The sequence below is a fragment of the Dama dama genome, chromosome 12 (genome assembly GCF_033118175.1).
Source record: "Dama dama isolate Ldn47 chromosome 12, ASM3311817v1, whole genome shotgun sequence".
NCBI lineage: Eukaryota > Metazoa > Chordata > Mammalia > Artiodactyla > Cervidae > Dama > Dama dama.
In genome coordinates, this window is record NC_083692.1 from 35285067 (window position 1) to 35302490 (window position 17424).

The 17424-nt window shown below is 40.6% G+C and overlaps 2 protein-coding genes across 6 annotated transcripts in view; one reads left to right on the top strand and one right to left on the bottom strand.

The window, feature by feature from the left end:
* FBXO34 (F-box protein 34) overlaps nt 1-17092 on the bottom strand; it is a 71370-nt gene extending 54278 nt beyond the window's left edge. For 2 of the 5 annotated variants that reach the window (XM_061156995.1, XM_061156996.1), the window contains exon 1: nt 16949-17092. The gene's annotated coding sequence lies outside the window, so the exon portion shown is untranslated. Of the gene's footprint in view, nt 1-16578; nt 16600-16948 lie in introns of those variants that run through there. The other 3 variants (XM_061156997.1, XM_061156998.1, XM_061156999.1) reach the window with 3 other exon arrangements.
* Nucleotides 16117-17040, top strand: LOC133066813 (proline-rich protein 2-like). Its single transcript, XM_061158229.1, has 2 exons — nt 16117-16167; nt 16504-17040. Exons 1-2 carry the CDS (start codon nt 16117-16119, stop codon nt 17038-17040), a joined length of 588 nt encoding a protein of 195 aa, XP_061014212.1.
* Nucleotides 17093-17424: the final 332 nt, after the last annotated feature.

Here is a 17424-nt window from a genome sequence, read left to right on the forward strand (position 1 = left end):
CAGTCAGAAACAGAAAGATAAATACCATCTAATATCACTGATATGTGGAACCTAAAAAAATAATACAAACGAACTTAGTTACACAATAGGAACAGACTCACAGACATAAAATAAAAAACCTTACGGTTACTAAAGAGGAAAGGCTAGGAGAGAGATAAATGAGAAGTTTGGGATTAACATATACATACTACTATATATAAGACAGATAATCAACAAGGACTTACTCTATATGACAGGGAACTTTACTAAATATTCTGTAATAACCTATACAGGAAAAAAGTCTAAAAAAGTGGATATATGTATGCTGCTGCTGCTAATGTAACTAATCACTTTGCTGTAGGCCTGAACTAATACAACACTGTAAATCAACTATATTCCAATAAAAAATTAAAATAAATTTAAAAGACAGAAAGACAAATGCCATATGATATCATTTATATATGGGAGCTAAAATATGAAACAAATGAACTTATCTATGAAACAAACACCAACTCACAGACACAGAGAACAGACTTTGGCTGCCAAGAGCAGGGGAGGGGGGACAGGTTGGGAGTCTGGGATTAGCAGATGCAAACTAGTATTTATAGAATGGACAAACAACAAGGTCCTACTGGATAGCACTGGGAACTATTCAATGTTCTGTGACAAACCACAGTGGAAACAAATATGAAAAGGAATGTACAGACAGGGTATGTGAATCACTTTGCTGTACAGCAGAAATTACCCCAACACTGTAAATCAACCAGACTTCAATTAAAAAATAATAATAAAACTGGCCTAAGACTTCTTTTCAATAATGAAGAATACTAGCAAAGAATGAATCAATGCTTTTGAAGCGCTGATAGAAAATTATGTTCAACCTACAATTCTACTCTCAGCCACACTAACATTCCATTTTAAGAACAAAATAAAAACATTTTCAGACAAGGAAGTACTCAAAATTTACCTCCCACACATCTTACCTTAGTATCCATTCCAGCAAAACAAGGCAATACACCAAGAAAAAGGACTATATAAAACTGGAGCAGAAGGATACAGGACATCAAGAGATGGATAACTATGAAAAAGGGAGATACCAGAAATTCATTCTATCTTTAAGAAAATGAAAAATATTAAGGTCAGTTATAAAAACTAACAAAACCCTCGTCAAAAAAAAAAGTACAACTGAGAACTCTGATATGGAGAGGTTATGGCATCCGTTTTATCTCTGCAGAACTACTTTCTCCCCACCCCCAACATACATCTCCATCTGGGCATGGGACCAGGCTCAAGCTACTCTAATCTAGTCTCTCCACCTTGCCATAGCAACTTGTTCAGAAATAAACAGAGCCAAGAATCAGTACTGGTGAGAGAGAGGTGAAGGAGGGTACCAAAAATAAAGCCAGACGAGGAAAGCAAAGGGATACAGGGAGAGACTAATTATTCTAAGAAACATTCAAGCACCTGGATCCAATCCCATTCTATCCCACTGAACTCTATTTCCTTCTTACTTAGGCTCTAACTGAACTAGTTTTCTAACGCTAATAAAGATCCCTAACCAAAAGACTCCTCTTTCAAAGCAGGAAGTCAAAAGACACCAGCTACTGTTAGTAAAATAAAAATATACAGTATTTACTAAGGTGAGCAGAAAGCTAAAAATGATGATATATAATTATATCAGAAAGAAGGTGGGGAACAGGGTAGTGGTGTTGGAAAATAATTCTTCAGGTTTTCTGTGTCTTGCAAGCAAGGCACTGTCTGCTCTTTGTTCTGAACTATATTCTCAAGGATGTTCATATAGTGAATCCTGGAAGACAGAAGCTCTGTCTTCAGTATACTACTGTCTCCCTCTGAAGCAAAGAGCAAGCATGCTTACTGCCCATTATGAAATATTTGAAATCTGTAAAATCAAGAGTTTTCTCCAGTAACAAAATCCATTACATGAACAGTGTTGGCCCTCTCTGCAGCGTCCTGTGCAAAGTGCAGCTCGGGATACAGGCACAAATGAATGTTGATACCCTAGCTACTGCTAAGGCTATAAAAAATAAACTGTACTTCATCTCTGACTCTGCCTCCAACCATAACAGTCTATATTTCCACCAGCATCCATGGAACTGTGACAGGCTAATCTGTTAGCTTCAAGTAGAGTAAACCCTCAGATCCTTTGTAATTCTGGACAGATGATAAATGAGAGCTGAATCTTGAATATCACTATAGACAATGCTTAAAATTGACAAATCTAGAAACGGAAGCATAAGCACATTCATATGGGGATTATCACTAGAAGAATCAAATAAAGGAGGAACTGAAGTGGTTCCCTGGGGGATGGGAGGGGATCGGGAAGGCAGAGGACTAGGGGATTTTACTGCTTTCATCAGAAACTCTTTGAACTATTACATTTTCCACCCACCATGAACATGCATTCAAAAAAGAAGCCTTTCTTGGCTTCTTTAAAGGGGGAAAAAAAGAAGTGTACAAGAAAAAAAACCTCTTTTCAAGAGGATGGGATGAACTGGGAGACTGAGGTTGACATATATACACAACTATGTACAAAACAGGCAACTAATGCGAACCTGGTACTCAGTGACCCGGGGTGACCTAGGCCGGAGGGACGTCTGAGAGAGGACGCGTGCACTCGCGTGAGAGAGGACGTGTGCACACGCATGAGAGAGGACGCGTGCACTCGCATGAGAGAGGACGTGTGCACTCGCATGAGAGAGGACGCGTGCACACGCACAACTGCTTCACTCTGCTGCACAGCAGAAACACACGAGACTGTAAAGCAACTGTGTTTCAGTAAAAATTAACTAGAAGAAAAACCTCTTTTTAGCACTCATTCCACTAAAATTGGATGGGAGAATCAAGAAAAGCACTAATTAAGCATGACGTTCTCCTCACAGTTCTAGAAATCTAAAAGGGAAAGTCTCTCACCAATGATCATCTCAAGCCAGAAAACAGTTTCAATGTATCTCCAAAAATAAGTATGTCATGTCTCGCTTTGGAGAATTTTTTTTTTTTTTATGATTCTACTAGCGATGTACACAACAGTGTCCTACAACTTGTATAGAAAGCATATTATGGGCTTCAGCATATAAATGTATCCTTAAGCATGATTTCCTGCAATAATAAGATTCTAGGTTACCCCTTAAATCACCAGTGTTTTAAAAGTGCAATTAAAATTATGAGAAGAAATACTTTTATGGTGAAGAGAATAAAATATGTCATCTTACAAGGAAAAAAATAGACAAACAGCTAATTAATGGTCCAAAAGTAATTCACATTAAAGAATCAGAATTTTCTAACCAAAATTTGAAATTAAAACAATTAAAAATAATTTGGAATTATTTTGTATAGTTGGTAGGGGATGGCTAGTTCCATTTAGTATAACTTTTTTCTTAAAAATCCAAAATAGCAAAGCCTATTCACTGTCTACTTCTCCACCAAATTATACTTCTTATACAGCTCCCGCTGAACCTAATTTTTAGGGATGATGAAGAAAGGCCATATACAAATTCTGCTCCTGAGATAAGCTAAATTGTTCTTGGGCTAAACTATAAGTCTAAATAATAAAGGATCTGATTAGGAGTCAGCTCTGGTTTCATTTAAAATCCACTTTAAATTGTTGTTTAGTCACTACGTCGTGTCTGACTCTGCAACAACAACATACATGTGCTTCAATCATACTGGTTTCATTCAAACTACTTAACTTTTGAGAAGCTGGGGCAAATAAAAGAGCTCTGTGAAGTTAGTTTCACTGCAATGTTGCTAACTTCTTTTTCACATCTAGCTGCTCTTCACTAAGAAGGCTTACTGTGTAGTGAAGTTCCTCCTCAGTCAGACTGCATGGGTTTGAAATCCAGCACCTACACTCTACTGAGACAAGTTGCCAAACCACTAAGACTCAGTTTTCTACAAGAAAAAAGGGACAGGAATACTTTCCTCATAGAACTGTTACAAAGTTTTTTTTTTAATACACACAAAAGCTTTAGCATAAGACCAAGTCAAAAGAAAAAAGAAGGAAGAAAGAAGACAATTATTAATACTGTCATGCCTTATTTCATGGAAAGCCACATCCAGTAGGGAAGAGATGCCTCATCTGCACACAGTGGAACACACTCTGAGATTCATTCTTATTAAACTACCAGTGAAGGTTATGAAAAGCAACTTCACCAAAAAGATGCTACAGACATGAAGCAGACAACGCATTTCAGCAAGCCAAACTCAGACCCTTTTCCACCAAGAGAAGAATCCTTAAATTCTGCACATTTGTTTGCCTTGGGCTTCCCAGGTGGCGCTAGTCTAAAGCATCTGCCTGCCAACGCAGGAGACGTAGGTTCAGTCCCTGCGTTGGGAAGAGCCCTTGGAGACGGAAATGGCTGCCCACTCCAGTGTTCTTGCCTGGGAAATTCCATGCACACAGGAACTTGGCGGGCTATAGTCCACGGGGTTGTAAAGAGTCAGATATGACTGAGCACACACGCACACATCATTATGGAACACAAAGGTCAACAAAAGCAAACCTTCTTAAACAACGGACGTACTTTTAAATATAAATTTTAATGTAAATTATTTTATAGCTAACTTTATCATGTTATATTCTTTCCAACCTTCATTCATTCAACAAGCATTTGTTAAATAAGCACTTATGAAGCTCCCGGAATAAAGTGAACAAATTATCAAAGCCCTCAAGGAATTTACATTTTGGTGGTAAAAGAAACAATAATCACAATAAGTAGTGTTCACAGTACATATTTCAAGGAGGTAACGATTATGGGAGAAAACTGACTGGTGTAAGGGAACTTGGAAGCGCAGGAAGAGAGTGGCAATTGCCATTTTAGACAGGGTGATCAGAGTAGGCTTCCTTGAGAAGGTGCTGTTTAAGAAGAGATTTGGAAGAGGTGAGGGAATAAGAAATGAAAATTTATCTAGGAACATGGGACAGGCTAAGAAAAGCACTTGCCTGCACCACCATTACCTAACAAATAAGCAAAAATTTTGTCTCTTATCACCTTCTCCAAAAAAAAAAAAAAAAAATTGTGCTAGCAAAATACATATATGACTCAGTGGTAAAGAATCCGCCTGCAATGCAGGAAACTCGGGAGATGTGGGTTCGATCTCTGGGTCATGAAGACCCCCTGGAGGTGCAAAAGGCAACTCACTCCAGTACTCTTGCCAGGAAAATCCCCTGAACAGATAAGCCTGGCGGGCTACAGTTCAAAGGGTCACAATGAGTCGGACACGATTGAGCGACTAAGCATATATAAATTCATTCAACAAATGTTTAGCTAAGGACACAGGAAAGAACATGATATGCACCACTTTCTATCCTAAACTATGAAGACCTCAGCAAGGGGCCTAAAGTTGACTACAAAGATCTTTTAAGTGTTAAGATATACTTTTTTCCTCTGTTATTTAGCTTATTGGGTCTTCACTCCTTTCAGAAAGGAAAGAAGGAGAGGGAAGAAAGCAAGCAAGCAGAGATCTATATAGAAAGTTGTCCTCCAGATAAAGTGGGATGATGAAAAGTAGACTTCTCATTACAATGGCTTCTCTTGTTGCAAAGCACAGGCTCTAGGCTTTTGCGCTTCAGTAGTTACAGCACTTGGGCTCAGGAGTTGCGGCGCACTGGCTTAGTTCCTCTGCTGTAGGAAATCTTCCTCAACCAGGACCAGTGATCGAAAACACAATGAAAAATAGCTCAGTCTCTATTCTTTAAAGCACAAATATTGGCCACTTAAGTTTCTTCACCTGAAGAGTGAAAAATTTCAAAAGTACAAACAATGATATTATAATCTCTCCTTGACTGCAGCAGGCCAAAATATTGGTACTGGGAGTCTAATAATTTTTCTAACACTTTCTCAAGATCCACTTCGATTACAGAAAAAATGTGATCTACCAAGTACAAGGTGCTATATGACATGCACTAGCTAAGTAAGAGGTCTCTGACCTCCAAGACCTCATCAAGCGGTATGGGAAAACATGCATTGGATTTATTACTTCGAAAGTAAGTACAGCTCAGAATACCATTTGGTTGAAAAGAAAAATACTATGAATTCTATTTCTCTCAAGTCACAACCAAAAGCTTGTATTTATAGAGTTGAAAACACATTTTACAAACACTCTACAAAAAATTACTTTAGCAGAATTTTTTTTCCAGAACATACTTTATATAATTTATCTAAGCCCAGTTAACAACTGGAGAGTAAAAGGTTAGAAAGAGACCCACAAGAAATATATAAAAAGAACCAAAAAAATGTATTTATTGATTATTTTCCCCAATTACGTTAAAGGACATTTTAAGATTAGTTGAAATATGCTTCTACATATTAAGGAATGTACACAAGAAAAAACAGAAGACCAAGAAGAAAAAAAAAAGTAGCACACTTTAACCTTATACCTTAATCTACTTTTTTCTTTAATTAAGAGTGCAAATCCTGAACTTTCCTGGTGGTACAGTGGATTAGAATCTGCCTGCCAATGCAGGAAACAAGAGTTCGATCCCTGGTCCTGGTTCAGGAAGATTTCCCATGCAACAGAGGAACTAAGCTGGTGCACCACAACTACTGAGCCCAAGGGCTGTAACTACTGAAGCCCAAGAGCCCAGAGCCTGTGCTTTGCAACAAGAGAAGCCACCGTAATGAGAAGCCTGCGAACCACATGGAAGAGTAGCTCCCACTCACCACAGTTAGAAAAGGCCAGAGCATAGCAATGAAGACCCAATGCAGCCAAAAATAAATAAATAAATGGGATTCCCTGGTGGCTCAGGGGTAAAGAATCTGCCTGCCAATGCAAGAGATGTGGGTTCAATCCCTGGGTCAGGATGATCCCCTGGAGTAAGAAATAGCAATCTACTACAGTATTCTTGCCTGGAAAATTCCACGAACAAAGGAGCCTGGTGGGCTACAGTCCACGGGGTCGCAAAAAGTCAGACACAACTGAGCGCACACGCACATACAACCTCCTACTTATACAACAAAAATGGGAATTTCCCAGAAAAGTTAGTATTTACTTGGACTTTAATAATCAATTTTATTAATGATATTTGCCATAAAGGGGGAAATCCACAAGATGTTAAGATAAACAATAAAAAGACATAAGGATTGGGACTTCCCTGGTGGTCCAGTGGTTAAGACTCCATGCTCCCAATGCAGGGGGCCCCAGTTCGATCCCTGGTCAGAGAACTAGATCCTACATGCCCCAACTAAGAGTTCACATGCTGCAACTAAAGATCCCACATTCTGCAATGAAGATCAAAGATCCCGCATGCTGCAACTAAGACCTGGTATGGCCAAATAAATAAATAAAAAGATATATTCCAAAAAAAAAAAAAAAAAGACAAAAGGATAAATTCTTAAATTTAAGACTGGTACTTGCCAAAGAATATAAAGGTCTGTAAATTGTGCTGAGAAAAAGTGACAGAAGTTAACTAATGCACTGTACATAATGCCTGGCATATAAAACATGTTCCCTTTTTTTAAGTAAATGAATAAATACATAGGACTTGAAATTCCACAAGTTAAAAATGGTGGTATTTAACTATTTTATCAAGATAACCATGTAACATTTCATAAAACACAGGCAAAGAAAATGTCAAATGAAAGATATGATTCCTAAAGTAGAAATCTATAGACTTTCTATGTGTTTACTTTCAGGACCCATTTTCACAGTCTTCATAAGCATCCCAAATAAGCCAGACTACTATGATGATAGTATAGATCTTCAACTAGAAGACAGCCTGAGCCACAGAAACTTATCCCCAAGGGCTGAAGTGATACGTAGAAAGTACCAAGAACCTCCAGAGAACAATCCTGATGACTGAACTTGAAATAAAATCTCTTGCCCTACTTAGGAAACAAGTTTGTCTCTCCTGGTTCCTGGACAACAGAGCAAATGTGTCCTTTGAGACTTCCTTACCAAATTCAAAATCATCTTCAGAAACTCCAGCTAATCAATTTCTTACGGTAGTTCCAAGAGTGTTTTCAGAGCTTCAGATAGGCAATTTTTATGTTATTAATTATTTAATATACATTTTTTTTTATGATCCAGTGGATGTTGGCAATTTGATCTCTGATTCCTCTGCCTTTTCTAAAACCAGCTTGAACATCTGGAAGTTCACGGTTCATGTATTGCTGAAGCCTGGCTTGGAGAATTTTAAGCATTACTTTACTAGTGTGTGAGACGAGTGCAGTTGTGTGGTAGTTTGAGCATTCTTTGGGATTGTCTTTCTTTGGGACTGTAATGAAAACTGACCTTTTCCAGTCCTTTGGCCACTGCTGAGTTTTCCAAATTTGCTGGCATATTGAATGCAGCACTTTCACAGCATCATCATTTAGGATTTGAAATAGCTCAACTGGAATTCCATCACCTCCACTAGCTTTGTTCATAGTGATGCTTTCTAAGGCCCACTTGACTTCACATTCCAGGATGTCTGGCTCTAGGTGAGTGATCACACCATCGTGATTACCTGGGTCGTGATGATCTTTTTTGTACAGTTCTTCAGTGTATTCTTGCCACCACTTCTTAGTATCTTCTGCTTCTGTTAGGTCCATACCATTTCTGTCCTTTATTGAGTCCATCTTTGCATGAAATGTTCCCTTGGTATCTCTAATTTTCTTGAAGAGATCTCTAGTCTTTCCCATTCTGCTGTTTTCCTTTATTTCTTTGCACTGATCACTGAGGAAGGCTATTCTTTGGAACTCTGCATTCAAAAGGGTATAACTTTCCTTTTCTCCTTTGCTTTTCGCTTCCTTTCTTTTCACAGCTATTTGTAAGGCCTCCTCAGACAGCCATTTTGCTTTTTTGCATTTCCTTTTCTTGGGGATGGTCTTGATCACTGCCTCCTAAACAATGTCATGAACCTCCGTCCATAGTTCATCAAGCACTCTATCAGATCTAGTCCCTTAAATCTATTTCTCACTTACACTGTATAATCATAAGGGATCTGATTTAGGTCATACCTAAATGGTCTAGTGGTTTTCCCTACTTTCTTCAATTTAAGTCTGAATTTGGCAATAAGGAGTTCATGATCTGAGCCACAGTCAGCTCCCGGTCTTGTTTTTGCTGACTGTATAGAGCTTCTCCATTTTTGGCTGCAAAGAATATAATCAATCTGATTTCGGTGTTGGCCATCTGGTGATGTCCATGTGTAGAGTCTTCTCTGGTGGTGTTGGAAGAGGGTGTCTGCTATGACCAGTGCATTCTCTTGGCAAAACTCTTACTAGCCTTTGCCCTGCTTCATTCTGTACTCCAAGGCCAAATTTGCCTAGGTTACTCCAGGTATCTCTTGACTTCCTACTTTTACATTTCAGCCCCCTGTGATGAAAAGGACATTTTTTTTTTTTTTGGTGTTAGTTCTAGAAGGTCTTGTAGGTCATCACAGACCATTCAACTTCAGCTTCTTCAGCATCAGTGGTTGGGGCATAGACTTGGGATTACTGTGATACTGAATGGTTTGTCTTGGAAACAGAGATCATTCTGGCGTTATTGAGCTTGCACCCAAGTAGTGAATTTTGGACTATGTTGACTATGAGGGTTATTCCATTTCCTTTAAGGGATTCTTGCCCGCGGTAGTAGATAAAATGGTCATCTGAATTAAATTCGCCCATTCCGTCCATTTTAGTTCACTGATTCCTAAAATGTCGATGTTCACTCTTGCCATCTCCTGTTTGACCACTTCCAATTTACCTTGATTTATGGACCTAACATTCCAGGTTCCTATGCAATATTGTTCTTTACAGCATAGGACTTTACCTCCATCACCAGTCACATCCACAACTGGGTGTTGTTTTTGCTTTGGCTCCGTCTCTTCATTCTTTCTGGAGTTATTTCTCCACTCTTCTGCTGCAGCATACTGGGCACCTACCAACCTGGAGAGTTCATCTTTCAGTGTCATATCTTTTTGCCTTTTCATACTGTTCATGGGGTTCTCAAGGCAAGAATACTGAAGCGGTTTGCCATTCCCTTCTCCAGTGGACCACGTTTTGTCAGAACTCTCCACCAAGACCTATCTGTCTTGGGTGGCCCTACATGGCATGGGTCATAGTTTCATTGAGCTAGACAAGGCTGTGATTCATGTGATCAGTTTGGTTAGCTTTCTGTGACTGTGGTTTTCATTCTGTCTGCCCTCTGATGGATAAGGACAAGAGGCTTGTGGAAGCTTCCTGATGTAGACGCACTCAATATTCACTCCGATCTATTCTCACATGGACGTCCTGTTTTACAGAGGCTGGATAGCTAAAAACTACATTTTTCAGATGCCCTTGAAGCAAAGGTTTCACGTAAGACCAAAGTGTGGCCAAGCAGATCACTTACGATATAGAAAGTGAAAAGTAACATGTAATGATGTTCTTGTCCAAAGAAGTTGAAACTTCTGCCAGGTATGAATCAGCTTTCTGATTCAACAACACAGCCCATAATGGCAGTAGCCCCTTCTCAGGCAAGTTCTATAACGTCCTTATGGGGTTTATTCCAAGAAACTCAGTCTAATCTGTTCACTCACCCTACTCAATGTTTACCTCTTTCTTAATAAATCCCATTTGCTACACCTACTTACAGCAGATGCTCTTGCTACAGATTCTTGTAAAATAAGTACAAAGTAAACAGGGATGCAAAAAAAAAAGCACCATCCTGGGGCTATCCTGGTGGTCCAGTGGTTAAGAATCCACCTTGCAATGCAAGGGATACAGCTTTGAGTCCTGGTCAGGGAACTAAGACCCCTCATGCCATGGAGCAACTAAGCCCAGGTGCCACAATGAAGATCCTGCATGTACAACTAAGATCCAACACAGACAAATAAATATTAAAGGAAAAAAAAAAAAAAGCACCATCCTATTAGCAGTCAGAAACCTAACAAGAGTTAACAGCTTATGGATAAAGATACAGGCTTGACCTGGAAAGCATTATAACTGAAAAGCCTAAAAGGCTAATGGCCAGATTACAAGGAGCACAGTAAAGAGTTAACACAGAGCTTTAGGCAGATCCACAGATCTAGAGAACAAACTAGTGGTCCACAGCTGCGGAGGGTGAGGAGGATACACAGGGGGAGAGAAGTATGAGGTACAAACTATTAGGTAAAAAATAAGCTACAAGGATTATTATATAACACAGTGAGTATAGCCAATATTTTATAATAACTATAAGTGCTGTATAACCTTTAAAAATTGTAGGACTTCCCTGGCAGTCCAGTGGTCAAGACACCACACTCCCAATGCAGAAGGAGTGAGGTCACTCCCTGGCTGGGGAGCTAAGACCCCATATGTTGTGCAGCATGGCCCCCACCCAAAAAAACTGTGATTCAATCATTATATTGTACACTACTGCATAGAATTGTACACATTATATTATAACCTGCATAACATTGTACAGCAACTATAGTTCAATTTTAAAAAAACGAGGTTTAGATCGTTTGGATCTGGAAGAGAAAGCCAGCAAAGCTGGTAAATCAGGAGAAATAAGAGACAAGAACCAAGAGAGGAGAGAATTCAAAAAATGTGAAGATGTCTTCTGTTCAACTAAACACCAAAGATGACAAACTGGGTTAAGACCCACTTTTCCTATTACTTCCTTTCTCAAAGATTGTCCTGTACAAAAAATAATGCTCAAACTCCCTCCAAAATTGGGCCCCTTGTCTGCTACAGTTCCTTTATACCATGTATTTTTGTTTTCTTTCTTTATGGCTGTCCTGGGTCCTCGCTGCTGCATGTGGGCTTTCTCTAGTTGTGGCAAGCACTGCACTTCTCACTGCAGTGGCTTCTCTTGTTATAGAGCGCAGGTTCCAGGAGCACAGGCTTCAATAGTTGGGGCTTTGTTGCCCCCCATGTGGAATCTTCTCAGACCAGCAACTGAACCCATGCATTAGTAGGCAGATTCTTAACCATTGGACCACCAAGGGAGTCCTTCCCTCTTTTTTTTAATATCACAACTTTTATTCAGTCTTTAAGAAAAAAAAAAAGATCTCTTCTTTAGGTCCTAAAATAAAAGTCCAACCCAAGACCCACACCTAAAAAGCTTTCACAGCAGTCAAAGTTGCCTCCTCTGAATTCATGTAACATTTATTCATTAGACACCAAACTAAAATCCAAACTAAATTATAAGCTTAAATAGAGCGGGGGCTGTGTTCTTCATTTCTTTATATTCTGAACCCCCAGCATAATGCCACATTCACTGCTAACAAACAGGCCCTTTGAACAGGTAGTTTCAGAAGGGTGGAGTTAAGATTGCAGGAGATTAAAATTTTACCTAAATTGACTTGGAAGGTGCACAAAGAAACTTTCTGTAGGGATAGTGATGTTCTATATCTTGACAGGGTTATGGGTTAGAGAGATGTATGAACTTGTTCAAACTAAGGGACAAGTTAAACTATTTGTTTATTTACAAAATAAATAGTTCATGATAGGAATGCTCAACTAAAGGGTAAAGTATACTTACTCTGAAATACAACCAAAACATAAGATGGATTGATAAAATATATTGACAGAGGTCAGAATGGAAGGACAGACAAAGTAAATATAGCAAAATAAGAATTACAAAATCTAGGTTGTGGATATTTAGGTATTCAATGTATAAACAATTCTTGCAACTTTTCTGTGACTGAAATTTTCATGATAAAATGATAGGGGGAAAAAGCAGAGTGGAAATGAGGCTGTGAGAGGCTCACATTATTTCAGAAGTTAGACAGTTAAAGGACTGATCTTAAGAAGAAAAGGAAGGTATATACATTCCTCTAGAGGGATGTCTAGATTATTCCCCTTCTCTCTAGCTCTCTCTCTAGTCTTAGACTGACTACACAGGCTAGTTCTGGTCTTGAGTACTTGTTGCCTGAAAGAAAATGCACACTCACTAAGCTCCCTTCATTCTAGAACAATCCAAATCTGTGGAGCCTAACCCCTTTGTCTGTCGTGGGATAAAATAATCTGTTTCTCATTCTTTTTACCTGAGTTTCTAATACCTCCTTGACTGACCTTTAGACTAAACCTGTGACCAATCTGCATAACATAAATGGTTCATCCTTTTGGTCCAATTCCTGCCCTTCAGACTCACGGGCCTCCACACCAACAGAATGTTACAACAAAGGTCACACAGTCCCCGGCTGAGGACCTGGCAGAGAGTACCCAAAAATGCTTGCTGTATGAGTAAAACCCATGCTTGATAATAACATGATGCATAAATAGAGTTTAGTTTCACATTTACATCTACACTGTGTTGAGGGTTGAAAAATGTTTGTGCTGTTTCCAGAGCTGAACATTTAAAAAGGGAAGATCTGGAGCCTCTTCTGTGGAAAGCAAACTAGAAGATGGACCCAGAAACAAAAAGGTGACAAACTCTTTCAACTGACTTTAAGAAACACCTACATTTAAATCATTAATACAAATAAATAAATAAATCATTAATGCTTTCCCCAGATAATACAGTATGTTCATCAGCTTCAAAGTACCATAAAGATGAACTAAACGGGGGTGGGGGGGAAATAAATTATGCATGGGTAAGAATTGACAGGAATTCAATTTCCAATGACCTAAATGCATTTGGAGTTCATTTGCTCTTTTTTGTTATTGTTGCTTCCAAAGGACTGCAGATTATGCACTTGCTGAATTTTGCCTTTGTCACACATGACCTAACAAGGAAGGCATTCATTCTACCATAGTAGCTTCTCTCAAGTGTCTGGTTCGAAACAGCTGCAAATTTTGGAAGATAACACTGAATGATGTCTCTAACCATTAGTATGTTCTCTCCCCAACAAGTATGAAAATAAGATTAAGGGTTACTAGAGTATCAAAATTGCACAAATTAAACTGGCTGAGCATAAATTTATTAGAAAATGAAGTAAAAAATGTGTATAAGAATTTTAATTCTATGTGTTAATAGAATAATTGATACAATAAACATATCCTAAAGAATTTCTAGTACTTTTATTGTTTATATTTGCTTTTATCTGTCAGAAAGATGCTGTATAACTAATGATTGGCTAACTTAGTCCCTTAAATACAGCAACTGGATAAAATAATAAAATAATACCGATCTCAAATAAATTTCCATTTATAAGAAGTAAAAACTGCTTCTGAGTCCCGAAACTGCAAGGCCTGGGTGAAAAATGACCTGCCCAAAGTAGAAACAAACTGTAAAAATGTTTACGTGTTATGGCTGGTTTAGTTATACAACTATTCAAAGCTGTTTTTTTAATACTTTTCATTGTCTCTCAGTCATATCAGAATACATGAAGACCTTTATTCACCACCTATCAACTCATTTTGAATAAAAAAAAAAAAAAAATCATTAAATTGCTAAACACAATGGGTTGGTGGGGGAATGCACTGCCAAGGAGAAGCTATTTTATTATCATCATTTATGTGTCTTTCAACTTACACACAGTTTGGCTTTCACCCCTTCCCATGTACACTAGTACATTTAATTTGCACACATCCATGTGGCCTCCCCCAGAAAGGCTCATTGGAAAAGATACATTAAAGTGTCCTTTTTGTACCTCCTTCAACTCCATTACATAATATCTTGTTATGATCCTTCCATTTTAAAATGTAGCTTGGTTAACACCCTCAAAATTAGCAATTTCATTAATTTGGTGCTTATCAGTCTTGAGGATCCAAAAAACCATATTATGTCTTCAGAGCCTTAACACTGTCACCACACAATTCCTAATGTTTTAAAATATGTATATCATAATTTTCAAATAGTACACACAATACTGTAGAATGTCCAAAGTATGGTGAGTATTAAAATGAGATTTTCAAGAACATCTTGTTTTGTAAACTTCCAGTCAAATCTAATAGCAATTAACAAGGGTAAATTTCTGCTTTCATTTTCTGTGTAAACACAGAAACACAGTACAACTTCCACCAGCATGCTGATTCAAAATCTAGAGACACAATACCTTTTCAATCACCTTTAAAGAGCAAATAAGAGAAGGAAGTATTAACAACAGAAAACCCCTAATAAGTCAAGGTCAATGAGGAGGGACTGAGGACTCCCTTCCTAGCTTCCTGCTGAAGGCCCTAAATTGCAATTATGCTTCAATTTTAGCCATCCACCTCTCAAACTGCTGCTGCTGCTAAGTCGCTTCAGTCGTGTCCGACTCTGCGACCCCACAGACAGCAGCCCACCAGGCTCCACCATCCCTGGGATTCTCCAGGCAAGAACGCTGGAGCAGGTTGCCATTTCCTTCTCCATCTCTCAAACTAGATCCTATTTAAATGGCTTTATATAGAGGAAGAAATGATAAGCAAAAGTACTGATATGCTGCAATACTTGAAGCTAGTAACGGCAGGTCTAGCTCCTCTTCTAGCCTGATCTCTTTGGACAGCTTCGGAAAAAAAGCAGGATTTACAGAGAAGGCATTTTAAAAAATTCTGTAGTTTCATATTTGCAAGCACTACAGACAAAATTTTAGTTACTTGTCCAGGCAAGCAGTTCCTGGTATATGTTATTTTACTGTTACACCCAGTCTTAGTAGGAAAACAAGAAAAAGCCTTTTTGGTGAGCTATAACCGCAGGAAACCCTCAATTATCCATGGGTAGGGACAACCTGGATAAATTAAATCCCCAGATAATTATTATTTAACAATAATATTGAGTTAATTCAGACCTCCTCCTTTCCTTTTTACAAAAGAAAAAGTTGACTTAAAAGCCACTCTCTTCCAGGCCACTCTCTTTTTTTTTTTTTTTTTCTATTTATTTTTTTTTATTAGTTGGAGGCTAATTACTTCACAACATTTCAGTGGGTTTTGTCATACATTGATATGAATCAGCCATAGGTTTACACGTATTCCCCATCCCGATCCCCCCTCCTACCTCCCTCTCCACCCGATTCCTCTGGGTCTTCCCAGTGCACCAGGCCCGAGCACTTGTCTCATGCATCCCACCTGCAGGCCACTCTCTTAACAAAAAAATAAACGGGGAGATAAATTATTTCAAAATTGTCTAACAAGAAAGAGTAAGGAAATCATCAGCACTCAAATTGGTTCTTTTTTAGCAATTCCGATCACAAGCTATCAAACTATGAGTTAAGCTTTCTGAAAAGCATTTAAATCAAACACCCACCATCCACCTCCACCGGAAAAAAAAAAAAATCCTCCTGATTGAGATTTTCCTAAATCAAATGGGTCTTATATTGAACTGTGTTTAACAATGCTTGTTCGAAATGAAGTTAAAGAACTTGACAACTACTACATTAAAATGGTAAAATGCTGATATCAAACAACTTTCGATTCAAATTCTCTGGGACCCCAGGCGTTGACAGAAGCTTGAACTTCCCTTTTTTCCCCTCCCGGTCCTCCCGGCCCTTCTGCGCGCCAGGGTTCCCACCGGGGCCTGCAGTGACATCACAGCTCATCTCCCCGTAACCCCTGACGTCACAGACACGCGGACCCACAACACTGTGACTTCATCGCGGACTGGGGCGGAACCGCAGTCGACCCGCACCAGCCCAGAGGCCAGAGAAGCCTCCGAGCCTCCGTCCTGCCCGGTCCCTAAAGAAGGTTAAGGACAGGCGCCAGCTCACCTGCGCTGGGACAGGGAAGGACGGAGCGGCCGAGCCCTGGCGGGCGCGACCGGCCAAAACAACCCCCACCCAGGGCCCGACTTCCTCACCGGCCGCCAGTCCCGGGGGTGGGAGAGACGATCCCGAAACTCCTCACGGCCTATCCCGGATCTCCTCGGCTTCAGCCCAGACCCGGGACCCCGTTCCCGCCCGCCGGCCAGCCTGACCCTCCGAGCCCCGCGGGGGCGCTCAGCGCCCGGCCCGTGTGCAGGCGGAGGCCGTCCCCGGACAAGGTGCAGGCCACCGAGTCCCTGCCCCAGACCGAGCCCCGGACCGGCGGGCGGCACCCCCGCCCCCACCCGCCCGGCGCCCCAAGAGCGCAGGCGGGCGGCGGGAGGGGGCGGGGAGCGGCCACGGTGGCCGCCGCCGGACCCCGACCGCGCTGCTCTCGCGCCACGCCCCACCCCGGCCCGGACCCACCTGCGCTCCTGCCCCGGCCGGGGCCTGGCCCGGGGCTGCACACCCCTATACAGCCGCGGCGGCGGGAGGCCTGGCTCGCTCCGCACCGCTGAGACAGACCGAGCGCCCAGCGCGGCGCGGCGGAGCCCAACGCTCGCCCCGAAACCCATTTGTTTGGCTAAAACGGCGTGACGTCACGCGCCGGCCCAATCGACGGTTGGCCAGGGGAGGGGCCGCGGAGTCAGGGTCACAACGCCCCCTGCCGGGGTTCTGCGGCACTTCGGGCGCTGGGGATTCAGAGTTGGGGACTTAAACAGGGAGAAAACCGGGTGAGGCTTCTTCGGGCCCCCAAGCGGTGAAGAGTGAAAGCTCGAGCACGACCTGTAGAGAAAGGACTCAACCCCTCAAGCTAGCCAGAATGGTAGTAAGCCAGGGTTCAAGAGTCAGTAGCAATGGCAAGTCTGTTAATACTCGTGAGTGGATGTGGGTGGAACTAT

Excerpts from the sequence above, each read along its gene's own strand:
- LOC133066813 (XM_061158229.1), top strand. The coding sequence starts at position 16,117 with ATGCTTGTTCGAAATGAAGTTAAAGAACTTGACAACTACTACATTAAA. Across the intron at positions 16,168-16,503 it reads ACAACTACTACATTAAAATG|GGAAGGACGGAGCGGCCGAG; the intron begins GTAAAATGCTGA and ends GCGCTGGGACAG.